The sequence below is a fragment of the Cinclus cinclus genome, chromosome 12 (assembly GCF_963662255.1).
Source record: "Cinclus cinclus chromosome 12, bCinCin1.1, whole genome shotgun sequence".
In the NCBI taxonomy this organism is placed as follows: Eukaryota; Metazoa; Chordata; class Aves; order Passeriformes; family Cinclidae; genus Cinclus; species Cinclus cinclus.
In genome coordinates this window covers 20,385,918-20,413,895 of record NC_085057.1, presented here as the reverse complement: position 1 = coordinate 20,413,895, position 27,978 = coordinate 20,385,918, and the positions used below count along the sequence as shown (strand labels likewise).

Genomic DNA, 27,978 nt, shown 5'->3' with positions numbered 1-27,978 from the left:
CAAGGTGTGGTGAGTCCATAGGAATGCTGTCTTGGGAAGGGAGTTTTGATATCAAGGCTGTTTCTTCATTTAATTATCCATGGAAGTTACAGCTCTGTGGCTAAAGGAAGCTGTGACAAAAGGAACGTACAAAATGTGGAGCACAGATTGTTTTAATCACAGAAGTGTTCAACTTGTTTCAACAGATGAGGAAATACTTGTGAATCTTTTTTTTTTTAATAGCACATTGTTATAATACTTTACATATACACTGTACAATAATTCTTTCGTATCCAAGAGATTTTCATACACAAAAACAACAACAACAAAAAAAATAGCTCTAGAAAACATTCCGTAGTTCATCGGGAAGATTTGGAATAAAACACAGGAAGCTCTTAATCTGCAGGCTATCAAACAGGGGGCAAAATTCTGGCAACTCTTTTGATCTTGTACATTCATATTGGCAAAAAGGGAACTTGTTATGCCCTGGAGGACGTTGCCAGCCCTCTGTGCAGAGCACAACAGAGCAGAGCAGGCTTGTCCCTCGTCCCGCACCGGTGCCAGCCCCAAGACCCTCTGGGGACAACTGGTGTTTGTTTCTAAGCAAGACGCACGAGGTCCGTGCAGGGTGGGATGGAAGGAGCCTCCCAGGGCCGCGTTCGTGGGAGAAGGGAGCTCTTCAGGGTTCGCTGATGTCGATGAATTCCTTCTCAGGGGGAGGCCCCCCTCGGTACCAGCTGCAGGTGCCATCGCTCCTCTTGATGCAGGCGTAGTGCCTGGCCTGGTGCCCATAGAGCCTCCTCTCCATCAGCCAGTCTGTCCACAGGCACTCGTTGGGGGCCGTGATGGAGCAGGGCACCATGTAGCACGTGGTGATCTGGGGGCAGAGAGCTCCTTCAGTGCCCTGCAGCCTCCGAGGGGCCGGGGCTCCTTCTCAGAAGTACAAATAAACAGTGCAAGTAAACCTTCATCTGCTCTGCGCTCACCTGGCAGCTTCCTTCTGAGTGGGCTTTATTCTCAAAAATGTGACTAAACAGTGTTTATTCCCATTTATCAGCTCCGCACTCACCTTGTAGCTTCCTTTTGAGTGGGCTTTATTCTCAAAAATGGGAATAAACAGTGCTCATTTAAATTTATCTGCTCTGCGCTCACCTTGCAACTTCCCTTTGAGTGGTGCTTATTCTCAAAAATACAGGTAAATGGTGTTTATTCCCATTCATCTGCTCTGCACTCACCTTGCAGCTTCCTTTGAACAGGGGTTTATTCTCAAAAATGTAAATAAACAGTGCTTATTTACATTTATCTGCCCTGCACTCAACTCACAGCTTCCTCTGAACCGGGGTTTTTCTCAAAAACACAAGGAAATGGTGTTTATTTACATTCATCTACTCTGCACTCACCTTGCAGCCACAGCCCATCTGGTACCTCTGGTTCAGGCTCTTCTTCTGAGACAAGGATAAATCATCCCACGGCTCAATGTAGTTGCACAAGTGGATCAGCACTTTGCCATCACTTAAAATTTGGCCTGCAGCATGGAAAACACAAAAAATCAAAGCAATATAAAAGTGTTTTTGAAGTATTATAAGTGTAAGAATACCTTGAGTGTTTAACTAATTGCACCAAATTAGTCATACTTTTTTTTTAAAATTGATTTAATTATAACAGAGAGAACTTTCTCCTAATTGCATGCTGTGTGGATGTAAAAGATTGAAGAAAGATATTTTTCTAAAGATATTGATAATCTGCCAGCAAGGGGTGGATGCAAACTAAGCTGGATTTTAGGACTGTCTAGAAAAATCTGTAGTTACATGGAACCCCAGACCTGCAGACACACAGGTATGTGTTTTCTAATTATGCATCTTTGCATTCCTGGGAAAATCAGTGCTGTTAGTTTTAATCAAATAATAATGGCAAATACTGAATCCAAATTCCTTCTGTTTACTGATTATATCATTATTGACCTTCACTTCCTTTGCACTGCTCCAAGAGTGCTGGAGGAAGTGTGGAAAACACGTCAGATCACATTAAAACTACAGCTGAACACAGTTTTTACATCCCATTGTGTTTGTATTTAGTAACTAAGTGCATTCCTTCTTAGCGTATTTTAGCAAATTCACTCTAAGCAGCTACTTCTGAATTTCCAGGAACATTAATTTTGCTCCATTTTACCTGTTAGAAGATACTGTTTTTTGTTGTTGGCTTCTAGTTTCACTCCACAGAGTGATGAATCAAAAGGGGTGTAGACATACTGGACATCCTTGAGCTTTTCAAATCCTTTAAACATCTGAAAATGATCAGAAACAAAGAGTCAGTAGTGGAAAACAAGCATGAAAAAACAGTTGCAAACAAGAGCTGGAAGAGATACAGGGTGAGACTCTTTAAAGAAGGCTCCAAAGTCTGAATTAATGTGAGAAAATGCCAAAAACTTCTCCTCTACACTTAATGGAATATATCCAAGAGTTTTAGGAGGAGATGAAGCAGGTCTTAATTTTTAAAATTACAGCTTTTAAAACGTGCTTTTTCAGTGTATTTAATGGATTGCTAAAACTTTCTCTTCAATTTATATTCTACTGGCATCTTCCATTCAAGGAGCGATGCAGAGACAGCATTCACCTGGACCAAAATGCAAATATTTCTCAGTGTGTTCTTATGGGGAATTTTCTCTTATTACTGTAGTTGTTGGGATCTCCTGGGACACCAAGCATGCTGAGGAGCTGAGCATTTCATATTGGGTCACTAAAGCAGAGTGGTTTTCCATATCCAAAATTCTCACCAGTGGGACCTTCTCAAATAACTGCTGGAAAACGTGGGCCAGCCCTTAGGATTTACACCCTGCAAGCCCCAAAAGGGAGAGATTTGAGATCACAGCACTTTTCAGGCTGGCTGCCCCTTAACCAGCAGATTCAACCCCAAAAAGAAATCTAAAATGAGCCATTAAAAGATGAGAACAGGCTTAGCTGTGTCCAAGCACAGCGAGGAGAGAGCAGAAGGTGCTGCTGGCTGCCTGTCATCACCTCGTGTGTCACCACCAGCACGGTGACATCATGCCACGTGTTGACAGCTGGGACAATGGCAGGGGCTCACAGCTCTCCCCACTGCAGCTGGTGTCCCTGGAAAATGTGTTTGTGTTCCTCAAGCCCTCCCAGGAGATTTAAATAGCACAGGCCACTAGAAAATGCTCTGTAATATGGTGGTTTTTCTGAAGTCTTATTTATGGAGGGGGGAGAAAAGCCAATGTTGTTGTCACCGTGCGGCCGATCCAGAAATATTAGCTGGGATTTGAAACGCTTTGGAGGAAAAAGCAAACAGGCCCAGCCAGAGCAAAGCACAAAACAAACCAGCACCCTGCCCAAAGCTGCAGTGGGAATCACAAAACATCTCCAAAATGATGAGGAAAACGTGTCTGGTACAGGGACCAGGTGAGCTCTGCGAGTGTCCTTTGCCTCAAGCTCTCCAGGTGCAGAAACCTTCAGGGCGCTGTAGGGACCAGCTCTTCCATGGGTATCTCAGCCTTGGATCTCACCTTTGGAGGCTTTGGGCAGACAGCACACCTTGAATTAGCCATAAACCCCCTAAACATCCATAGCAGTGCTTGATGGAGATTCAGTTAATTCTGAAATGAGTTTAGTGTTTGTTTTCTTACAGGTTTTTTCGGTTGCTTGGTTGGGTTTTATCAAATTACTGTCTGACTTATCTCTGGTTTTGACCTATATAATTGCTGCAGTCATTTCTAAAGATTATAATCTTGTGTTGAACTCAGGGAATCATATTTAATCTTTTCAACCATATTCTCCCTTCTCCTAAAAGTGTGGAGAGGGATGAGTTGGTTGATTTTGGTTCTGCACTGATGCGTGGTCCATGTTCACCTGAGCTTCTGGTGGGACTTTATTGAAATAGGAAAATAGGGGGAGGATTTGGGGGATAGAGAGATGTGAACCTGCTACTAAAGTCTGTGTGTGGACACTGTCCCTGTCCCTGTCCCCCTGCGGGGTGGAGCCAGCACCAGCATATGGCCTGGCTTTAAGTTTTTAGAACGAGTGTGACATCCAAGTCAGTTACAAAACATATTATGAAGAAATAATCAATTGCATATAAATCATGTATTATCTTGTCTCTTTAATATAATGCTGTAAATATTGCAAGAACACAGCAACAACCGAAAACATTTATGGCTTCTTGACATGCCAACCCATCCCTACAAAATGAATAGCTCCACTGTTATTTTCTTTTATTTCTGAAAATGAATATCAAAATGATATCTAATATTTCTGTCTAGAATAGCAACGTTTTAATGCTAAGCCTAATGCACTGGATTTAAAATGAGAGAAACAGAATTTAAGCCATCACATTAATGGAACAGCTCAACAACCCTGAGAGCAATAGATCAGAGAAACAGCAGCATTGGGTGAATGTTATAGTCAAACACAGCCTCCAAGGGTTCTGTGGGCCCTTTCCAAAAGTGGAGAATTGATGAGGAAAATGTGAATATCTGAGTGGTCTAAAAGCCTTCCCAAAACTCACACTGAGGTGATAATTTTGGTGACCTTCTGGTGATAATTTTTGATGCATATTATAACTGAAAAAAGATGATTGGAGAATCTGCTCTTCCTGGCTGTGTTATATAAAGGAAATCCTTGGCCTGTCCCCCACCCTGGGGATGCCCCTGCCCTGGATTACCCAGAGCCCTGTGCTCAGGACACTGGACATCCCAGGGACCCTGCAGCTCACGGGACTGTGGGGCACCAGCAGAAACTTGAGAGGAGATGGGAATGGCGAGCAGAGAACATTCTCACTGCTCACACGCACTGTGGAGTTAAATTCTTCAAAATGCTGTCACCTGGGGTGAGACATGGTGTGATCAAGCTGTTGCTCTGTTCTCAGCTACTCAGCAAGCTTGGTCAGCATGTTCAGTTTTTACCTCAGTTACGTTTTTGCATGTCCCAGGCTCGGCCCTCTCTCTCACTCCTGTGGGGTTTTTCAGGCACATTTGCCTTGCTGGGTTTATTCTGGTGCCACGCTGGGTGCACGGGTGACCCCACAGAGGGTGGGTAGGTCAGAGCTCCTGTTCTCCAACCCAAAACCTTCCCTTCCCAAAATCCCTCTCTTCCTGGAGCAGGGAGCTGGGTCCTGGGGCAGGGGAAGGTTTGGTCCTGAACTCTCTCTGGTCAGAAGGAAGGATTTGAGGGGTAGGAGTTATCACAACCCTTCTGTTGTTAATCTAAGCTTGTGTGTGATCACATAGAGCATCTTTTATTAAAAAAAACCCATCTCCGCTTTGTCCAGGCCTGCCTGACTTGCCCTCTGGATGTGAGTGGAATTAAATAAACACCTCTTCCTGCTGCCTGAGTTTGGAGCAGGTCTCCACTGGTGAAAGTCAGGGAGAAACTCCAAAGCAGCCTCAGTACACAAATATATTTCAGAGATTTCAGTGTGCTAAAGAATGCGATTATAGGCTGAAAATCACTCAGATTAGACTTCTCATTCTTCTTGTTTGTGCTGAGGTAGAAGATGATTTGCATTTCTATCAAGCTCCTGAAGTGCTGCACAGTAGCAGCAGAACATTAAAAGTGCCAGTGGGAGGAAAGGGAATTCTCTGGCATTGATGTACTTATTTCTGTAAAGAAACATTTGAATATATCCTTAATATTTGAGAAGATGGAACGTGGCTGATGGTGACGAGCTTTGGGGTTTGTTTTAGCAAGGTAGAGACTGGCTGGTTGAAACTGCTACAAAACCTTAGCAGAAGCCATGTGTGATAACCATCCTTGTGACTACTTTGAGATATTCTTGTTCACCAAGATTCTTCCTACTCAAACTTCTGTGAGGGGATTGGATCAGTGGATGCAGTTGAATGACTGAATTTTTTTTGAAAGCATGTAGCCATACATAATGATCTTTGGAATTGTTCCCAGTAAATTCAAAAGTGCAAAAATTATAAAATATATCCAGTGAAAAATGAGAGCTGAAACTACCTTGCAAACCAACCAACCAACCAACCTACCTACCTCACCTGTGCACACTCACACATTTTAATTTAGAGATTACCTACTTCTTGTGTATTTCACAAAAAGGTAAATCGTGATCATTTTAACGTCAGTGAGAGTTTGATGGTGACTTCAATGGGCTCAAGACATGTCTTCTTAAATTTATATAAATTTATATATTAATGAACTTATCTCCTTATTGGAGCTGAACAAAGAGTGGGAAAATCCTGTGAGATTCTGAGTCTGTGTCTTTGGGAGTTTGCTTCCCCAGCAACATTCATACAAATGGATTTTTGTTGATGTGTATATGAGGGAAGGACTCCTGGCCCTGCAATTATCCCTGTTCACAATGAACAAAGGGTTTGCTCTCCAGCTGGAAATGCTCCCCTCTCTTTGGAAAGTTTGGATCATGCAGAGCTGCCACACCATCAGCTCAGAGGTGATAAGGAATCCTCTAAAACCAGATGAGCTGACACCACTCACAGAAAAAAAGCACATTTTTTTGAGTCTTCAAAATTATAAATAATATTTCTTTTCATCATTACTTAGCAAAAATCTCCTGAATGTCAGGACAGCTGCCTTTCCTTTCCCCCTTCCTTTCCCCTTTCCTTTCTTTCCCCTTTCCTTTCCCCTTTCCTTCCTTTCCCCTTTCCTTTCCTAAATCCCTCCTGTGATTTATTCTGTGTAGGTCATCTGGATCTAACTGTGGGGGCAGCTGGAGCCTTTTCCAGCTTTCCCAGCATTTTGGGCTAAATTATTTTGGGCTGAAATATGCAGAGGTTATCAGCATTGAACTTCAAAAAAGCTGTGTACCTTTATTTGTTTGATTTCATACCGGATCATTTTGTGGGTATCAAGGGGATCATCACTGGCAGGAACCACCTTTTCACTGGATATTTTTGCTCGGATCACTGGAAGAGACACAGAGAGAGATTTAAATGCAAATGAGCAGATGACAAATTGTACAAGCAAAAATGAAAATTACATTGATAGCTTTTAGCATTGTTTTGACACTTCAGCTACAAGTAGATTTTAAGAAAATCAGCTGAGCTCCTGAAAACAAAACTAAATAGGCTGTCTGTGATGTAAATCTGAATTCCTAAGAATCTGGAAACCTGATTGATGCTACCACTCAGTTTTGACAAAAAAATGTCCATCAAAATCTCTGGAAGACTTGGATCCCATAACATTTGACAAAATACCCATCATTATAATCAGTGAGCAGAGGAAAGGCACACTTCTATTGATGACAGAATTGTTGATCAAATAGATTTGAAGTAAGCCCCTGAAAGCCTGTACCAGACAAGGTGAAAGCATTGATTTCATGCATGAAATTAGAATAATAATCTTATATTCACTTATTTGAGGCTTGACAGAGCACACCATTAGTTGTGTTAACCTGTGGAAATCAATTACTTCCTGTTTGCAGGTACTTAATTTATTTCCTGCTCTTTAATCAAGGAGAGTAGGAGATTTTATGAAAGAAGAAATGGATTCCTTTCCCCTCTCTTCGTTTGAGGCATCTCTCTTGTGCATGATGTTTAAAATACACCAGGACTCTTTGGCACAGTGGTTCTAAGTGCTCACCTGGTGCATGGCCAAAATTCCTCTGGGGATTTTATCCCCCAAGATTAGTGAGAGCCCCACTTTTGCTCCATTCTGGATGGCCACTGCTGCAGCTCCCGGGTTAGAACAGTCTGTGCTTGTGGAGAGACACTGGCAAAGCCAGAGCAGAGGAAAGTTTTGTGACATCAAATTTACGTGCTCCCTCCCCAAAACCCCATTTTTTTTACTAGTTTGACTTCATTTTTATCATCTTTAACATCACAGCTAAAGAAAAGGAATAGGAAACCCAGCCTGAAACACAGCCAGGTAGAGTCAGTCCCACCCAACCCTGGGCAATTCCCATTTCCTCACTAATTAGCCGAGCAAATTGGATGGAATAATCAACACGTTGCAGATGCCTGCAGCGTCCAAGCTCCAGCAGGATGCTCCCTCCTCCTGAGCCATTAAACCCTTCTTGAGGAGCATTTTAGACTTCTTGGGAGGAAAGAGTTCTTTTAAACACGAGCAGCAAGTTCCTCATTTCACGTGGAAAGAGGCAGCATCCCTTTAATCATCTGCAGATGTGAGCAATCCCACAAATTAACTGAGTGTCTGCAGTGCTCTGATCTCCTTCCAGAGGAAAAGAGTTGTGGATTATGTGTGCTCTACCCTGCTGGCAGGGACAAATTAGGATGGTGTTGTTTTGTTTTGAGATGCTTTCCTTTGCATCATTACTCCCTAAAAAAAAAAAAAAAAAGAAAAAGAAAAAATAAAAAATAGGTTTTCTCATGGAAGACTCTGCGAGTCTGTTCAGCTCTGAAGGAAAGCATTCCAAAAACATTCTTTTCCCAGTACCATAACATAATTTATATGCAGGGAATCTTTTCCTGCCTATTCAGTGTGGGATAATTAAAACTACTTTCCCCACGTGTTTAATGTTGAAACATTGTGCGTTTCCATATTTTTATGAAATTCTACTTGTTAGCATATGAGAGGAAGGTTATAGATAATCCCTGATAGCTCCTGGGGTCTTCATGGAGTTGTGCAAGGCTGAAAGTGTAAGGTCCTGGGGTTTGACACGAAGAGAACTTTTAGTGGGTGTGCAGATGAAAATGAGAAGTATTTTTATGTTGTGTGTCTTTCATTCATTTGTTTGTTTAAGAGAAAGCTTCCAGATGGAAAAGGAGGACAAATTCATACTTTTTTTTTTCACAGTGAGAAAGCTTAATTGTCTAAACTTTTAGCCATTTGGGTTTTACCCTTCTATTCTCCTGAAACCAGATTCAAACGCACAGAGATCTTTCGGCGCCTTTTAATTCTTCTTGGGTTTTTTTTTATTTCTATTTTCTGTGCATTAATATTTTTTTGTTTTTTTTGCAATCAGTGTCGTCTAGCTGTCTCCTCAAACCTCTGATTCATGTGGTTGCTCCTGTTTTTCACCACAAGCACTTCCTGCTGGAGCATTCCTGGGCATCTCCCTCTCCTCACTCGTGGTTCAGGGGCTCAGGATTCCTCAGACTCTGCATTTCTTTTCAGGACATGGTTCCAAGTATTCCACGGCTGCCTTGGCCTCTGTGTGGGTGAGAACAGCCTCTGGTTGTTCAGTAATAATGTCATTTTAGCTGTTATTGCTTCCTTATGAGGAATTTGCATCTATGGAATACATAGGCACGGATTTCATATTTCAGTGCCAGTAATTCCAAATGCCTCGGATTCATTCTGCTCTAAGAATACAGACTTAAATATTTCAGTAGGAGCATGCAGCTTTTCTGTGGACTCAACTTTGATAAAATGCCATTTTTGCAGCTGGAGGTTGTCTCAGGTGAGTGAAGTGAAAGGATATGAATTTGAGGTGTAGGAAGACAATGCTTAGCCCTGGCACTCAGGATTAGAAACATGTTAAGAATACATGTACTCCTTCTTTCCTTAATAATAACAATAATAATAATAATAATAATAATAATAATAATAATAATAATAATAAGCCTCTCCCAACCATTTGTAAATCAGCAGAAGACCATTTCAACTGGGTAAAGCACAGGACATACTTAGTTTATTGTTTGATATATTTGTGTTTATGCAGTCAGGAGAAAAGTGTCAGGGTTTGTACAATACAAAAGTGTTTGTTTGCAAAAAGGGCAGAAAGTGAGGCACTAACAGCATCTTTCCCAAACCTGGGTGATTTCCTTCTGGAATTAGCTGCACTAATTAACACCTGTAAATAACTGTACCACCACCTTGTGGGTTACAGATTTTTGTAATCATTAAGAACTACTTTTATTGCAGCTACATTTCCTTACTCTGAGGAAATTCCCTGCCATGAGATTGATTTTACTCCACCACAGTGACAAAAACAATGAAATGTGAAGGGAGAGAAGACACAAAGAACTGAGCAGCCACTGTAGGGCCCAATCCAAGGCACAGATATGGATGGAATCTGGATAAACCAAATCCTTGCACTTTGCCCACTGAAATACATACATTCCCTAAAAGTAGTGTCCTTTTAAGACTCTGAGTTATTTCTTAGGCAATAACTAAAAATTAAAAGAGAAAATTGTTGAGTGAAAAATTACTCTCATTGTTACAAGTTGGTATTATTAAATATTATTAAATAATTGTTTTATAGTGTTTAATATTTTATATATTATTACTGTACTTAAACAAGTGGTGAGATTATCTTCAAGCTACTTTTCACAGTCCAAATGCTTGAAGACAGGGAACTTTACTCAGCTAAAATAATCAATTCTGCTACACCTTCAAAAAGGAAAGCAAGCTGTAGTTTACTCCCCAGATAAACTTCATAATCCTAAGAAGCAGGAGGTAAAGGAGAAGGTAAAAAACTGGTGAACAAATGGGTATTAAGTACCAGCAACTGCATAGTGAAAAATAATTATCTCGGAAGATATTTAAGATACTGCTGGACATAAGAACAAGAAATTATATATTATATATAAATCCTTATGTACATTCTTGGTTTAAATATATATAAATAGATAAATATATTTATATATAAATAGATAAATAGATATAGGTATATGGAGGAAGAATCTGTGTTTCACTTGTGCCTCCAGTTCACTTCAGGTTTTTTACAGGCTACACCCTTGCTCTGTGAAGAGGAATGTGATCTCCACCTCTTCTAAGCAGTCTTCCTCTCAAGAAATCAGGAAAGCTTAGCTCCTATCTCACAAATTTATAATCACAATCAGCTTTGCTACAAAAACCTTCAAATGAGACTTCAAAAAAAGATGTAAGCTACAACAAAGTTATCATCAAGACTCATGAAGCTCTTTTTTTCTCTTATATTTTAAAGCCTCAGTTTAGCCCTTTCATTTAATTACCTGAAATATAAAGAGTAATTTTTGAGCACTTCTTTCCATCTGTCTCTTTAATGTCTCACACTTCAGTCAAGCTGTTCACAGATATTCTTCCTCTTGGAGGGACAAGGAATAAAAGGCACAAGGGGAAGGACCTAAATGAAGGTGTGTGGCTGTTCCATGGTTGGACTGAGGATGGCATCCTAAATATGGATAAAAAGCCTCCAAAAAGGGTTTTTCTGAAATACCATGTCAGTCAGAGAGTATGAAATGTAGCAGAGCTATGGACACGGAATATAGATGTGCATCATTTTGAAGGCCCTGATGTTCAAAATAACTTCTCTCTATAAAAAGTCTGCTTTCAAAATGAAAGCACTTCCATACACAATATGCAGCTGTTTCTGCTCACTCTTCTGCTGTGAGATTCACTCAGCCTTCTATCATGTATCTATTCAGATCTATCTATCTGAACCTTTCCCCTCTTTGGGGTGCAGGAGGGGGGACCTTGCTCCATGAATGTCTCAAATTCCTAGAAGATCCCATCCAGAAATTGGAGCTCCAACCACAGAGACCTTGAATTTATGCAAGCTCAGTTAAAAAAAACTCTTCTTGTCCAAGAGTGATGGTTTTGGGGGGTGAGGGAGAAGAGGGCTTTTATTTCCTCAAAAGTGTATATGTAGACTCTTTTTTCTCCTCGGAAGAAGTTACTGAAAGATGATTTTGCCTCATTGCATCACTTTTGTGAGATCCAACACTGTTTTACACATCCAAAGGAATCCCAACAATTCCTGTTCCATTTTCCCTTTCTTGCAGCAGTGTAGTTCTGATCCCAAGCTACTCAAACGTGGTTGGAACGTGACATTGGCTCTGAGGTGTCTTGGGTTTGTTCACTGAAAGAATTTGTCCAAAGAACATGCAGAAGAGTCCACACAAAGGGTTCGGAGCTGTAAAGGTCAAGTTTTCAGGTCCAGTGATTTAGAATAATAAGGTAGAATTTAGAATAGTAGAATAGAACAGAATTTTGAATATTAGAATAATATTAGAATGCAGCAGGAAAGAGCTGGAGTGGCTCTGGGCTCTGCAGGCCAGGTGGCAGTGGCTGTCCCTGTCCCTGGGGTCAGAGGCTGGGGTTACTTCCAGGTGTGTTGTGTTTCCTTTATTCTGCTTTCTTAGCTGGCTGCAGCAAAATAGAAATCCATTCTCAGTTCTGTGGCAATTCTTACAGTTTTACACCACCTGGTATTTTTAAGACTTCCTCACTGAAGTAACTGCATCACTTTGTACATTCCCTGTTTTATATGTCCTAATTTACTTTACAGTCACATAATAATGGAAGCTTCCAGAAGTGCTGCATTAACCAATGAATGGTGTAATACTCGTTATTTTCATTTGAATATTGGCATAAACCACTTAGAAATACCCCAGTGCAGTGTTGGTGGTGCCACGGGCTTTGTTCCAGTCAGAAAAAAAACTTAGCCAAGAGTTTTCCATTAACAAATTTTCTCAGCCAAAGGACTGGTGATATCCTTCAGGGGCTTGCTGTGGGATTGGGAAAGAAGGGTTTTTATTAACATCCTGTCACCACAAGTACTAAAATTTGTATTCTGGAAGAGAATACTGGGGACAAGTGTGATAATGAGATTTTTCAGCAGTGCCCATCTTCAGCTTGGGCGGTGAATGACTTCAGAGGGTTCAGAGATGCAGCTGGAAATCCCAGACGGGGACTGGAATTCATGGGGAGAGCTGCTCCAGGGGCAATGTCTGTGTGCAGCCTGGCCACCAAACACCACTGCAGCTCAGATTTGCCTCCACTTGAAGTCAGGCACCTGGAACTGGCCAAGAGTTTAAATGTGAGCAACCAGAAAGCAAAACAACTTAAAGTTTGTGAGCAGAACTGCATCTACTGCAGTCACCTAAAGTCAGGGTATGGTAAAATAATCAAGGAGTCCAAGAAAATCCCAGGAGAAAGAGTGTGACCACATTATTTCATTGACCTTCTTTGTGTCTGGAGGGCACAGAGCTGAACCCAGTAGATGATGGTCCATTCTTGGTATCTTGGAGGAGAATAATGGCAAGAAATTCTATCGGAGCTGCCAAGGAACCCAAGAACAGTGTGGCACGCTTTGCTTTCAGGAGTACGCAGATGTGACCAAAAATATTCTTTAGATAGGGAGCTAGACACCTGAGACACTGCAGAGAGGGAGCAGAGCCAGCAGGCAAGGAGAATGAATAGTCAGCCTCAAAAAAGAAGAGGAATCTGCACAGAATTTGTTGTAAAAGACCAAAATTAATGAACCCCCTCAAAGCAACACCAAACAGGGTGGAAAAGGTAGAATAGATACCTTGGATGGAATTCTAAATTAAAGATGGTCTATTGGCTGCTGATTTATATTGCTCAAAAAAACCTCTAAAACGTACAAGGGATTGTAAAATCTTCCTCCATAATTACAGCAACTGTCCCATCTGTCCATCATTGCCACTCTCCCTTTCCTTGCTTTTTTTTTTTTAAGTAAACGTGCTGAATTGTTCAGTGGTGTCAGAGATTTTACTTTGCCATATTTGCTTATGGTAAAGCTTTGATTCTCACCAGTGAAGAGAGCAAATTAACTTGCTTAAATATTCATGCATACAGAAAATATTGTAATTTCTCAGAGTGCATATGAGAGGTAGAAAGAAGCTTTGCTGACACAGATTGTAACTCTGATTGAAACTCATGGGAGTCACTAGCGCTACCAAAAAGAGGCAAAAGTTATTGAGTGATAGACATAGAATAATGTTTGAAAAGAATTAATTTAATACCCAACGTGTAGCTTTACATACACACTGATATTTTTAAAGCAGATCTTTTTAGAGGTAACTCTGGGGAGAATGAAGGTTTTGTTTCTCAGTGTTTCAGTATTTGATTTGCACACGTTGGCCTCCCACAGGAGTGGCAGTGGTGCCGAGTCAGTAATTTGAAATCTCTGGGAATGTCTGCGTGTGTTCCATACATCCCTGGGAGCAGGGACCATTTCTGCTATGAGCAACCATCCCTGCCAGTGCCCCCGGGTGATTTTATGGCACAATAAATTGCCTTTAACCTAAACATTTAAGACCTTTCCAAAGCAAGTCCCTGAACAGCAAATAATTCTGGGTTTATCTGCTCATGCTGACAGATTTGCCAACTACTCTCTCATGAAAATGCCGATATTTTTTGTCCTTTTCCCACTTATAATTGCCTTCATTTTTCTCTAGTCTAAGTCCAAAAAAGAGGATCTGCTAGTGCTGTAACTCCACCTCACGTATTTTGAGGTGGTCTGTATTGCATGAACAAGGTTTGTACTCTGTGTTGGCAAAAGCTCTCCTGCTTTTTACTGCTTCAGGTATTTGCTCTGCAACTTGGTGGCATGCAAATCCTTACCTTTATTTACAATAAGTAGCCTGAGCTGAACTCGGGCAACTCTCACTTTTGCAAATCAACTCCTATTTAATTGGATCTTTCAGAATCTGATTGTTATTAATTTACTGGGGTGCTTCCAGTCACTTCCAGACCACCTCTGTCATGGGTGTCCAAGTGTTTTATTTCCAGTTGGCTTTGCTGTTTTGTTTTTTTTTTTTTAAAACAAAACTTGCTGGCCACCATCACCACCTCTGGAAATAGTTCAAAATATCCATTTTTAAAATTCTTGTACAGAAGATTCCCAGCTGGGCAGGAGTAGGCTGGAAGTGGAGTCTGGGCACGGAATGAAGACTGATGTATGTCAGAATGGTTCAGGCAGTGTTTTTGGGAGGTCAAAAATGACTCCTAAATTCCCACAGGAGTGCTGCCAAATTATTGACGGTACTGCCAGGCTGGAGATGAGATGGATACAACATCTGCCCTGAGAAAAAATCTGGGAAAATTCTCCAATTGCTCCTGTCACAACCTTGGAGTGCAGGTGTCCCCAGAGTTTTGAGGCTTTCAGCATCCAGGAGACTGCAACCTTTCTTTTGCAGTGCTGATTTTGGAATTATTGCACAGCTTTGAATGGTTTCAGACTTCAGGGGAAGGATCTGCTGAGGTGCTACTTCATCCTGATTCTTTCAGGAGTGGAAACCCTACATTTTTATTTCTCTTTTGAGAAAAGTCAGTGTTGAATGCTCTTTGAATGATCTTTAAACAGCTGGAAAAGAACAAATGTTTTTAGCAATGGCTCATCTATCAATTAATCTTTCAACAGGACAGAGCAGCAAACAGTAGCTTCATTTCCAAACTGTAACTCAGCTCAGATGTTTGGGGCTGTGGGATGAGTTCAGTTCTAGATGCAAACAGAATGAGCAAAGCTGGCCCAAAACTGAGTGAGAGTGAAAAAATCTTCTCTGGGTTTGCAGGATGGATTTCTTATCTCTAAGTCTACACTGTCACTCTTGCTCCACAAGTCCCAGACCCAAAGTCAAGGAGCCTTTAGTTCACAGGATGTTTCGGCTAGTTGGGATATAAAAGCAGTTTTATTTTTCCTGCTTTGTATTTTTGTTTCCTAACATTCCATCAAGAAATGCTTATAGCCAGCTGTAAAATAACTAAATCATCAGCACATTAATCAGTTGAATGAAGCACAGTTCCTCAAATCCTGAGAAAGAAAAGTGGTGGAGCTTTCTGAACTATTTGAACAAAAGTGTTTTGGATCTGCAAGCATAGAGCTTGTTGAAGAATTTACATGTAACTGCAGCAGGATTTTCCCTTTATTCTATGGAAAATAATGTATGGAAGAGCATTTCTTAGTCTTGGTGATGTTTCCAGTTGCAGGAGAAGACAAGGGTGGTGAAATAACAATTTTATCTGTAACTGAGAAATCAAAGCCTTACAGTGAAGTTCATGACTTGGACTGAAACTCCACAGAAATTTTTGAAGACTGAAAACCCCATGAATAGTTTCAAAGTTGATGAAGCAGATACCAAGGATTTATTTTAATTGCCTTGTGATAAGGATATTAATTTGCAGTGCATGGTTTCTCAGTGTAAATGCTTTGCAGAATTTGGTAGTTCTGGAGGGTTTTATTAACACAGACCTGTTCTAGTCTGCATCCAAACTGCATTTCCAGTTCAGGCTTTCAGGGTGTGCAAGACCATTATTTAAGCTCATCAGGACTCTCAGGTAGGTCAGGATTTTGTGCATCCCTGTGTTTTTGGCTCAGGATGCAAAAATTCCTCATGTTGAAGGCAGGAGTTGATTGGGTTTGGCTTCCCTGTTAAACCAGAAGATTATGTGTTTGTTTTTTGTTTTCTTTTTTTTTTTGTTTGCTTGTTTAATTAGAAGAATACATTCAATTTATGAGAGTGAGGTTTTAGAATCTCATTTTTATAAACTTCCAAATAGAAGAGATGAGTGCATTTTCAACAGAAATGTGGGATTCTTTTAACTTAAATATCACCTCAAAACTACCCTGATTTCCTAATGTTGTTCAAGGTCAGCTTTATTTTCACAGCTGCTCCTCGTGTTACCAGAAACATTTCTCACTGCATCACGAGCCTCAGATACCACATCATTTGACTGGTAATCAACATCTGCCTAATTTCAGCTGGAGAATAACACTCTCTTTATGCTCCCAAGCTGTAGAAGAACATACATGATGTTATTGTGGATTTCCACTCATGGGGCCACAGCCCTTCCCTGGGGCACAAGGAACCCCACATTGCTGAGATAGTTTTTAATGAGAAAGTTTGGGATTAAAGTTGGCACATTAATAGGATTAAGAGGTTGGCAGCCTTTCATGTGCTCTGTTTTACATTATTTAATCTTTGTTTCTAAGCTTGGGTTTTGTTTCTCCCCTCACTGTGTGTGTGGAATGTTGTTTTTGAAATGATGGGGTTTAGTTTCCCAGAATTACAACAAATGATTTGAAATAAAAGTAACTCAGTTTTTTAGCTTTCTTCTCCTGAATTTAGAGCACAGTCAGCAACAAGTTGGTGTGACTGAGCTACCTCTAAGTCAGGCAACCAGCACAATTCTGAAATTTCATTTTACTACCCAATAGCCAACTCTGGGGTTGGATTATTTTATTTTTTTTCACTAAAGCTAAATTATGATACAGTTTTTCAGCTATGTTCTAATTGACAGGAATGTTGTGCTCAGTGGGTTTGGCTCCTTAAAATCCCATCTTGTTGTCCAGTTTTGTGATGCCACCTCATTTTACAGCCACAGCTTTGAAGAGTTGGGAACACAGCCATGAAAATCCAGCGAGCAGAGGGAAGGAGGGTGCCTGGGCTCTCCCAGACTGAGCCCCACTTTCCTGCTGAAATGGCAGAGTTCTGAAGAGCACTCATCTCCAGTGTAGTGGCAATAATTTCTTAAGAGTGCAGGAGACTGGCAGTGTGATTCAAGTCTTGAATCCAGCACTGCAAAGTGAACTAAACTTTGCATGGATTTTTTAAGTTCTCAAAGTGCTTGCTCCTATCCTAAACCCTCAGGTGGTTGTAGGGTTATTTGCAGGTCTAATCCAGATCTTACTCTTCCTATTCCCAAACAGGAAGCTCAGGCTCGATCCTAGGAAGCTGTTTCACGAATATTTTAGTGACATTTACTTTCACTATTTACCTGCAAAAAGGAAGGACTCAGTGCCACTCCCACAGCAGCATTCCAGGAATTCATTGAATGGGAATATTGAGGTTTTTCACTGGATATTCATGTACAAATACACAAAAATGTAATCGGAGATTGACACCACAGCATTCCTGCAGCCAGAGCAGCCAGGCTTCCTGGGACTTTTGCATTTTTTAAAACATTTAGAAGTTTCAGGCTGTGATACCAAGCAATTTATGTGTACTGCAATTATTCCTGACTTGCCATCCATGGGCATTTTTACCAGTGATGGGTCTTTGCAGGGTGCCAGGTATTTTTTCTTCTCTCTAAATGCATCAGCAGCTCCTTTGAACTAAACTAAACTTCTTAGAATTCATGTTGCCCAGTTGTTAAAAATTTTTAGTTGAAAGTACTATTAATATGCATAAAACTATGCATAAGAGGCAGTAAGAAAAATTAATTTCTATTTGTTTTGTACTTAGAGAAGTAAAGAAACCTGGTCCTGTTTTCTCTGAGTTTGACAGGGCACTGTACAGCCAAAATAGATGAAAGGATAGGTTAATTTCTGAATAATTTTTGTTCATGAACCTAACATTTGTCCCATAAAAAATGTGGATATAGGGAAAAATGATTGTGAATGATTCCTACCTGCCAACACAGGTTTCCTGAGCACTGGTGGGACACACACGACTGGAATTCTTTTTTCCTCAGCCCCTTGCTGAGGAAAAGGCTGAGATTTGCCTCATTTTCAGCCCCTCTGCATAAACCTACCAACATTAGCTTTGAAATTACTATAATTTTATCTTGTTTTAAGAGGATTCACTGGTTCTGGAAATGCAACTGGCAGCGCTCTCCTCCAGTGGCACCACTGCTGCCTCCCCACAAAAATTCTTACAAGAACCACACTCAGGAGGCTTTTTGGCTGTTCTTTGGGACAGAACTGGAGCAAGACGAGCCCAGCATAGCATTTCTGCCATCCAACTCCCAATTCCTGGAGCACAGTTTCAGCTTCCACTCCTGTGTGGGAGCCCTGAGGAATGGCAGCTGCACATTTCTTCCTGGAGGGTGACAAGTGGCTCTGGAAATGTGCATTATCGCACTCAGGGGAAGGAGGTGGTGCAAAGCACTGGGATCTGCCTCTGCTTGGCAGGCCAGGAAGAGAAATGAGTTTTCCATGCTATGGAGAAGTCCAAAAAGCTGCAGGAATTCCAGGATTCCGTGAGCCCAGGTCAGGGGTGTCTGGAAGCATCACCTGTGACCCAGGATCCTGCCAGGAGCTGTCTTAGCCAAGCAACAGCATCAAGAGCCCAGATTCTTAACAGGATTCACAAAAACCTTCACAGAAAGCCAAGGTCTGTCACCCCACTGTCCTCTGGGGGGATTGTCACTGCTTGGATGGACATTGTGCCCCCAAAGACACGAAGGACAATGGCATCACTGCTAAATTTGGTGTCAAAGCTCCCCTGGAGGGGCTCAGCAGCCTGGACATGCAGTGAGCAGATCTGCCCAGTCCCACTGCTCACTGCTGCAGAGTACACCACAACAGAAATAAACAGAATGAAAACATTTCATTTCACTGGTCACCTTGCCTCTCCTCCCTTGGAAGAAGCACCGTCCCCATTTCCAGTGCATTCCCCAAAGCTGATTTTCCCACCAGGCAAAAATTACTTCCCACCTGATAATGGTCAAATTAATCCATTCCAGCACAAAACTGGACATTACATGGCAGAGAGGCAAAATCATGGGACACTGAGCCATGAAAGTTTTAATTTGAAACTCAGTAATAAAGAAATAGCATGTTGTGATTATCTCCCAGAAGAGCTGCCTCTGAAAACTTAATTCTGGCATATTTAAAGAACATTTTTACTGTTATGTTTAAATGTGATTAAAATTTAATATATCAACTGGCACATCTTTACAGTGCTTGATCTCAGTGATCTTGGGAGAATTTAATGGACTGAAAATGCTGCCAAGCTCCAACTGTAAAGTTTCCATCCTATTTTGAAATGTGCCACTTTTCTCCAAAGCTGCAGGACTGTTTTCTGAAGCTGTATTATTTATATATAAGTATTCGAGACCTGTTAGTCATTGATGTTCAGTAAAAATATAATTTTCAATATATTTTTAAGAAAAAAAATAATGTGACAGTTTAAATCAAAAAGAATTCAACCAATTTTGAAGGGAACTGGTGTTACACATCTAAGAAATGTGAAGTATTTACATATTTCTCCTCCAGTCCAAAAAACAGCCCAAGGGGAAAAACCACCATGAAATTTAAAGTGCCAGACTTCAGAAAGGAATCAGTGCTGTCCATACCCTATTTCTGACTCCAGACTGCCTGATATGAAGCTCGCTTTGGTCCAGAATTGAGGCCAGGATGGGCAAAAGGGAAATCTGTTACCTTGGCACTGTTTGGTAAACTCAATTGCATTTGTGTTTCTCTCCAAAAAAAGGCAATTATCCAAAGGGTTTTCATGTATTGGCATGGCACTCCAGGGCCTCACTGCTGAATTTGTTATCCAGCACCTCCTCCCCTTTTTTTTGTGAGGAGAAAACCTGGGCATTGTGGTCAGCACTGATGATTACCATGGCCATGGTGTTTCACTAAACCTCTCCATTCCCAGGGAAGGTCCTCTGGGAAAGCAGAGGTGTTTGCTGGGGGCTGAAGGAATTCAGCACGTTTTAGGAGGGCCTCAGCACCATTTAGCAGATCACAAGAGGGACAATCTCTGGTTTTGTATAAAAGGTGCATATCTCACGGTGCACGCACTTCCTACAAATGAGGAGTTCCCTCGCTCGGGAGTGAAATTTAAAACTGTGGAGGAGCTCGTGAAAATGTCTCCAAGCTGTACAAAATCACATCTTCCGAAGGCTCTGTGGGAAGATGGACAAACCCAAGGTCAGGTAAAAGGCAGGACTGGCACAGCACTCCTGCTTTACCCTGGCAAATCCCAGAGTTCTTCCCAACCCTTAACACCTGCAGGACTCTCCAGCCATCCCTGACTTTAGGCAGGACCAGGAGCTCTCCCTGACTCCAGCTCTGTCAGACATCCCCTGATCACTCTCGGCTTACTCAGGTTCTGTGCTGCAGCTTCTGGGGGATGTAGAGCCACAGAAGCTTCCTGGCAGTGAAGGACAAAGAGTCACAGCACCAGTCATCTTCACAAAAGGCAAAGCAAAAGAGCTTGTCCGGACTTCATGAATTCCTGCGCTTGTTTTTCCTTGGGTCTCTCAAAAATGCTGTCGCTGAGTGGCTTCACACATTCAGTTAGAAGTTCAGGTAACATCAAGTCAATCCCTCCACCTCCATCAAAACCATGCTGGAGGAAATTAAAAATATTGCCTTTACACAGTGGCTGAAGGACATGTGATGGTTGGTAGCTCCACAAGCAAGTCTGAGACTTTATCTCTGGTTTTACTGCGGCGTTTTGGCTCAGGACATCTTTATTTTAATAAGATATGCCAGGAAATCCTGTGAGGAAATCCTTGGCTGTGTTTGTGGCTACATAGGATGAAGTTAGTGAATTAATGAATTCAATAATTAGATGGAACAGTCTCAGCACATGGCTGAGAGCCAGGTGGCCATGACATGCTCAAGGCCACAGGTGTGTCCCCCAGGCTCAGGTGTGTCCCAGGTGTGTCCCCGAGGCACAGGTGTGTCCCCAAGGCCACAGGTGTGCCCCGAGGCACAGGTGTGTCCCAGGTGTGTCCCGAGGTCCCAGGTGTGTGACAGGTGTGTCCCCGAGGTCCCAGGTGTGTCCCAGGTGTGTCCCCGAGGTCCCAGGTGTGTGACAGGTATGTCCCGCGTGTGTCCCCCAGGTCCCAGGTGTGTCCCAGATATGTCCCCGAGGCACAGGTGTGTCCCCGAGGTCCCAGGTGTGTGACAGGTGTGTCCCCGAGGCACAGGTGTGTCCCAGGTGTGTCCCCGAGGTCCCAGGTGTGTCCCAGGTGTGTCCCCGAGGTCACAGGTGTGTCCCAGGTGTGTCCCGCGTGTGTCCCCGAGGTCCCAGGTGTGTCCCAGGTGTGTCCCCGAGGTGCAGCCCCAGCTCCCAGGGGATGAGCAGTGCCTGGCCATGCCTCCAGGCTGGGGTGCCCCTTCCTGCCGGGCACAGCTCCTCTCCTGGGCACAAAGGCTGCTGGCACCGGCCTGGGGCAGCTGCTCTGCCAAGCTGTTCCCTGGAGCTTCCTCTCACACAGGACAGCTCCACTCCAGCTCCTTCCGAGGGGTTTTGCTCCGTTTATGCAAAATGTCGTGGCCGAGGCGTATCCAGTAATTCAGCCACGAGCGCTCAGAGCAGGTTTTGTGTGTGTGTGTGTGTCTGTGCAAATGTATACACAAAGATATGCGTGCACTTATTGATAAGGATTCCCTTCATCTCCCATTTTATAATATACAGAAATGGTATTTTAAAAGTATAAATAGTGAACAAAGGGATCCTTGACATAAACATTCCTCAGCCAAAAGAGGAAGTTTACTTAGATAGGAATATTTATAGGAGTGAGAGCTTGAGCATCAAGTCCAAACATTGTAACATAAAACTATCTTCGGTATTTAAATAAAAAATAGCATTATATAATTCCTATTTGTAAAATACATCTAAGAAATGAGTAAATATTAATCTATATCATCAGAATGGCTTCCCTATGAATGAAAATATTCATGAAGGTGGCCCATAACAAACATTTTGAGTTTCCTCTATGCTGCAAAACTGTTAATTTTGGAAAATTTTTACATTAAGTCTGTTGAAAAACAGTCACTTTCTCATGCACAGTTAAATGCATACATTATTTAGTTGTAGCAGAACTTTTATATCCTTTCACTCCTTAAACACCCCCAAGCGTGTAATGCCTGGTGGAGGCACCTCCATGAAAGAGATTGCTGAACACGGGCAGATTAAAAACCAATTTAACTGATGGCCACAAACAGAGCTCAGAGTTTGTCATGGCCACAAAGATTTTCTGTCAGGGCATAAAAGCAATGAATCAGTATGCAGAAGGTATTGCCTGCCCCATAGAAATGCTAATTCTGTGGCACTTTGGAAACTCATGTTCTACATTTACTCTTCACACCCCATGGAAGCTAACCAGCCTTAGCCTGAGCTAATGAAATCAAAAGGCTGCAAAATGTCACATCTCCTCAAAATGTCACATTTTCTCATCCCCCTGCAGTCTAATTTTGGGGTCTTTAGGCTCTTTCTAGGAGTTGTTTGACAACTGTGGTGCTGCCTGGCTGTCATGAGGCACAATTGTCCCAACACTGGGGAGTTATGTTCACATGTAAATAACTGCTGTAGCCACTTTATCTGCAAAAAAGAAAGGGCCTATCAGATTCCTGCTCCAGAAAATGACAGAAAACCCCAAGAATAAATTAAAGAAAGTATGGAATAGCAGAACAAAGCTCAAAAGTTTCTGCAAGTCTGCATTTGGGACTTACATTTTGTGGTCTTTTGGGTTTGTTTTGTTTTTTCCCTGTAGTGCTATAAAATGCCTATATGAGCAATTTACACATTGTAGGCATATTTAGATAGAATATTTTATATATAGCAGGTACTGGTATATATAGCAGTGGATATTTGAAAGGTCAAGTATTCTTCTAAGTTAGGACCTAATAGACAAGTACATAAAATATATTTATATATTCTAATAATAGATATTCATTCTCAATAAAATATATAAATATGTAACATGAAAAATGTAGGATATATAGAATGTTGACTGTATAAATATATGCAATATAAATATGTAATATATATCAATTTATAAAAATATCCTATGTACTATATGAGATATATATTATATATTTTCTATATGGGATAAATAAATATATAAAATATTTAAAAATACAATTAAACATACAAAACAGTTAAAATCTTTTAAACGCTTAAAATGTTTTTTAAAAAAAATAAATAAAAATAAAAAGCCACTCTCCAACCCAGCATCCTATAAGCACAGACCCTCCCGGCAGCGCGCGGGATGCAGAGCAACCCCCGGCACGTATTTCCCCGCGCAAGGGGCAGCTCGGAGCGGTTTCCATCACCGCTTTTTCCCCCCCTCCTCCCACCCCATCCCCGGCTCCGAGCCCCTCCGGAGCGGCACTCACCGAGCGCAGCATCGCACAGCAGCTGCTGCGGGTGCGCGGGAGCGCAGCTGCAGCCGGACACGGCCGCGGGCAGCGCCGCCAGCGCCAGCGCCAGCAGCACCAGGGCTGGCCCTCGGTCCCCTCGGTCCCCTCGGCCCCCTCGGCCCCCGGGGCTCCCGCTGCCCGCTCGGCTCATGCTCCTCACGGGAAAGGCTCTTCTGGAGCTGCACGCCCGCTGCGGTGCCCGGTGCCTCCAAACCGCCCTGGCTGACACGGGACCTTCTTATTTATGGCCCCGGCGCCAAGCGCCGGCTCCGCCTTCCCGCAGTTCAAAGCTCATTTATTGGTGACATCGTCCCAAAGAAGCTCGCGCGGGAGTGGAAATGTTAATCGCCAAAAGCTTCCGTAAAAACGGCTTTCACGCGGGTCTGAAGGTGATTTTCTTGAGCGTTTTATCTCGTTCGAGTAAGTTTGTTTCCAGTTGGGATTTAAAAGCCAGCCCTGCGATCCTGTTCTGGGCAAGTAAACAAAGCTGTCCTGTTTTAAGCTCCGCTTGCATTCGCAGCCCCCGATCTTCCCCTGCACTTCTGGGCATTTTCCTGAACTGCCGTCCCTGTTCGCAGGCTGGACAGAACTTCATTCATGAAAAGGAAACCTCTCAATGCTCTGCTTGTGAGCCTCCAACAATCGCTGGTTACAGGGAATAACGAATTACAAATAAAAACCGAAATAAAAGGCATTTTAAACAAAAATATTTCGTAGCAGATTTAGTTTAGAATAGCAAGGAAAAATATCCCAGTGGTGTGTTTTGGAGGCGCAGCTCTTTCCCTGCATTCCTTATTAATGCAAATCCTGCTCAGCACAGATCTGTGCCTGTGTTTCCTGGCCGATGTTGGAAGTGGAATACGGACATAAGCGCAGGGTTGGGAAATCCTTTCCACCTTCAGAGCTTTGGTTGCTGTGGCAATCTGGATGTATGTAACCTGTGGGCACCCTCTTTTTAACAGGAAAAATGTTTCATGAGGGAGCAACCCGAGGTTTGATTAGAGAGTAATAGAGAACATTTCTGGATTCACATGCAGGACAGGGCTGCTTAAACAATTCTGTGTTTTGTCACGACCCAAATCAAGCCTAGGAATTGAAAATTCATTAACATGACCTGAACCATTTCAATCCAAGCTCATGAAAATGTTTGTGTTTTGTTGAGGCTGAGGTTTAGGTGTGCCAAAAGTAGCTTGTTGCCTTTAGAGAGAATTGTACGTGTCTTACAGCAGCAGCTTTATTTCATTTCTGAACAGTTCTACAAATATTAGTGCTCCGATTATTTTTCTTTTTAATTCCCACCCCCTTCAAGAAACACTCAGCCTGTTAGAAAAAAACCACAAATACTCAGAATTATTAGAACTGGGTCTAATTTTTCGCCTTTAGATCCACACCAAACACTGAGCCAGGAATCCTGTACAAAATGTCCTGATTTCACACAGCCACACTTGGATTTCTTACTTTTCCAGTCTAAAGTTTTGGCTTCAAATCATAAGGTTGGGTCCAAGCCCAGGACTAACACCTGAAAATAATTTAGACCTGTTAACATCTCTGTTCTTACCTAGAAGAAACTGGCTTCTTCCATGAGAGGGAAAAGATGAGAAAGGCTGGAAGCTTGCACAGGGAAGGAGTAAAACCCCCAGGCAGGTGTGTCTGGGATCAGCACCTCTGGGGCTGTCGCTTCTCAAGCCTCACTTAGGGCAGTGGGGCTGGGAAATGATGAACAAATTAATTGGGAGCCATTGATTGCTTTCCACAGGACATCACAGGGCTGCTGTTACAGACGATCTAAAGAGACCAATTTGATCGAATTCAGTATCAAATTCAATTCACAAAATTTAAGCAATAACAGAATATGTTGGGCAAACACTCTTTGCACATTTTGTCCATGATTCTCCAGAACAACACGTCCAGCTATGTTCTGTGCGTACTAAAGACTTTTCTATCTAGTACGATCAAATTAATTATATAATCAATTGAAGAATATTATGCTTAGAACAAAATTTAAAAATTGTTTTATGACAAGTTACAAATTAGTTGTCCACTATCTTCTAGATATAGAAGAGTATTAAATACTTTCAACTGAACGTGTAGAACACAAAAATGCTAAAACTAAATCTCATATTTGTCAGGGGCCTTGTTATTTTTCTCCAGTGATTAGTATCCACCAACAGCAGTGTGGGCATTAATTACCATCACTGATTGTCTTCTGACCGCCCCCGAAGTCCTGCACTAAATCCACTGGACTTCTGCTGTTGGATGATTCCCTGAAGCACAGATTTTTGGGATATTTTGACCTCTGGAGGTGACAGGTGATGGAGGAGTGAGGGACATCACCCTGAGTGCTGGGCTGGGGAGGGACAGCTCTGCCAGAGCAGCTCTGCTCCTTGGGGTCTCCTGCCCTTCCCCACCCTGCCCATCCTCTCCTCTCACCCTCAGCCTTTGGCAGCAGGAAAACCCAGAGCTGAGGATAACCAGAGCTGGGGATAAACCAGAACTGAGGATAAACCAGAACTGAGGATAACCAGAGCTGGGGATAAACCAGAGCTGGGGATAAACCAGGTTTGGGGATAACCTAGCACTGGGGATAACCCAGATTTCAGGGTAACCCAGGATTCTGGGATAACCTAGGATTCCAGGATAACCCAGGATTCCAGGATAGCCCAGGATTCCAGGATAACCCAGATTCCAGGATAACCGAGATTCCAGGATAACCCACAATTACAGGATAACCCAGGGCTTCAGGGTAACCCAGGGCTGCAGGAACACCCAGGATTCCAGGATAACCCAGATTCCAGGATAACCCAGGACACCAGGATAACCCAGATTCCAGGATAACCCAGATTCCAGGATAACCCAGGGCTGCAGGATAACCCAGGGCTGCAGGATTACCCAGGACTCGAGGATAACCCAGGATTCCAGGACAACCCAGATTCCAGGATAACCCAGGGCTGCAGGATAACCCAGGGCTGCAGGAACACCCAGGATTCCAGGATAACCCAGATTCCAGGATAACCCAGGACTCCAGGATAACCCAGATTCCAGGATAACCCAGATTCCAGGATAACCCAGGGCTGCAGGATAACCCAGGGCTGCAGGATTACCCAGGACTCGAGGATAACCCAGGATTCCAGGACAACCCAGATTCCAGGATAACCCAGATTTCAGGATAACCCAGGACTCCAGGATAACCCAGGGCTGCAGGATCACCCAGGATTCCAGGATAATCCAGGATTCCAGGATAACCCAGATTCCAGGATTACCCAGATTTCAGGATAACCCAGGGCTGCAGGATCACCCAGGATTCCAGGATAACCCAGGCCTGGCTGTGCTGGCATTTCCTTCTGCCACTGCTGCCTGCCCCCCCAGCCCATTTTTCCAAGGAGGGAGCACTGCACAGTGTCTGTGCATCCCTGGGCACTGCTCACCAGCATTTCTCTGGTGGCTTTGAGTTCACTCTCAGGCTGGGAGCTGTGTCAAGGAGCGCTGAACTCTGCTGCACAGGGATTGTCCAAACAGCTTTTTCATTGTCATGGGACATGCCACAGCCACCTCATTGTCCCTTCCAGCTGTCAGGCAGTTTGAGTCTGCTCAGAGTCTTCTGCTTGGGCTGCCTGCTCTGTGCTTTAGCTTCTGGCAGTGCACAGGGTACAGTTTTTTATCCATATCAATCTGATTTTCTCTTCATTGTGGGAAATTAAACTTATTTGAGAATGGTAGCGGGCAGGATTTCCCACACCAAAAATTCATCTGTTGGCTTCTCAATGTTTGACATGGTTCTTTCCTCCCTGGTTCTCATTTGGCATTGCAATTGCCTCTAAAATCTACTTGCATTTTACCTGATGAAATCACACTACACATCCTGTACCAAACCTGTACAATCATGTTGAAAATCCAGAGTTGGAATAACATTTCACAAAATAGGCAAGTTTTCATGGATTTTGAATTCCAGTGCTTCCATATGAACTCCAGCCTGCATCAGACAGGAGGGTATTTATAGCTGTCACCTCTGAAATACTACAGTAAAAATCCTTACACTTTACAGTCACAGCAATTTGGGTAATTGCTTTATAAGGTGACAAAGTGTTACTTGGCTTCCGAGCAGTTTTCCAAACCATTGGTGGAAGGATGAATTAAACACTGACATGCCAGAATCAAAACAGAATTTGTTCCTGCAGAGTTTTTGTCGTCAGAGTTTCTTCCAGAGATCTGTGGGAGCTGCTCTCATTGATTCACTGCAATTACATTTTGTGTTTTCCTTCTTAATGACAACTTCTGTTTTCATGCTTTGAAAACAGCAGAATTTCTGCCATCAGATCACTTTGTGTTGATTTTGATCACTGTGATTTTTTTGATAGACAAACCGGTTGTGGGGACAAAGGCGTTTCAGGTGGAACTCCTGGTGTTCTGGTGGAGTCACTCCATAACCCGAGATCATCTCCAGCCTTGCCTAATTTCAGGGGGCACATGGAGCTGCTCCAGCCTCTCCAGGTGGTG

General features: G+C 42.6%; 2 protein-coding genes across 4 annotated transcripts in view; one reads left to right on the top strand and one right to left on the bottom strand.

Annotated features, from left to right (window-relative positions):
* SYN2 (synapsin II) overlaps positions 1-27,978 on the top strand; it is a 154,382-nt gene that overhangs the window by 83,320 nt on the left and 43,084 nt on the right. The window lies entirely within an intron of this gene.
* TIMP4 (TIMP metallopeptidase inhibitor 4) lies at positions 659-27,919 on the bottom strand. The gene is made up of 6 exons (XM_062500969.1): positions 27,846-27,919; positions 23,461-23,702; positions 6,777-6,874; positions 2,149-2,263; positions 1,380-1,504; positions 659-856 (listed from the first exon to the last, which is right to left on the bottom strand). Exons 1-6 carry the CDS (start codon positions 27,917-27,919, stop codon positions 659-661), a joined length of 852 nt encoding a protein of 283 aa, XP_062356953.1.

Coding starts and splice junctions, on each gene's coding strand:
- TIMP4 (XM_062500969.1), bottom strand. CDS start 27,919: ATGATCTCGGGTTATGGAGTGACTCCACCAGAACACCAGGAGTTCCAC. Junction 23,703..27,845: donor CGCCTTTGTCCCCACAACCG/GTTTGTCTATCA, acceptor CGTGTCAGCCAG/GGCGGTTTGGAGGCACCGGG. Junction 2,264..6,776: donor ATGAAATCAAACAAATAAAG/GTACACAGCTTT, acceptor GATCATTTTCAG/ATGTTTAAAGGATTTGAAAA.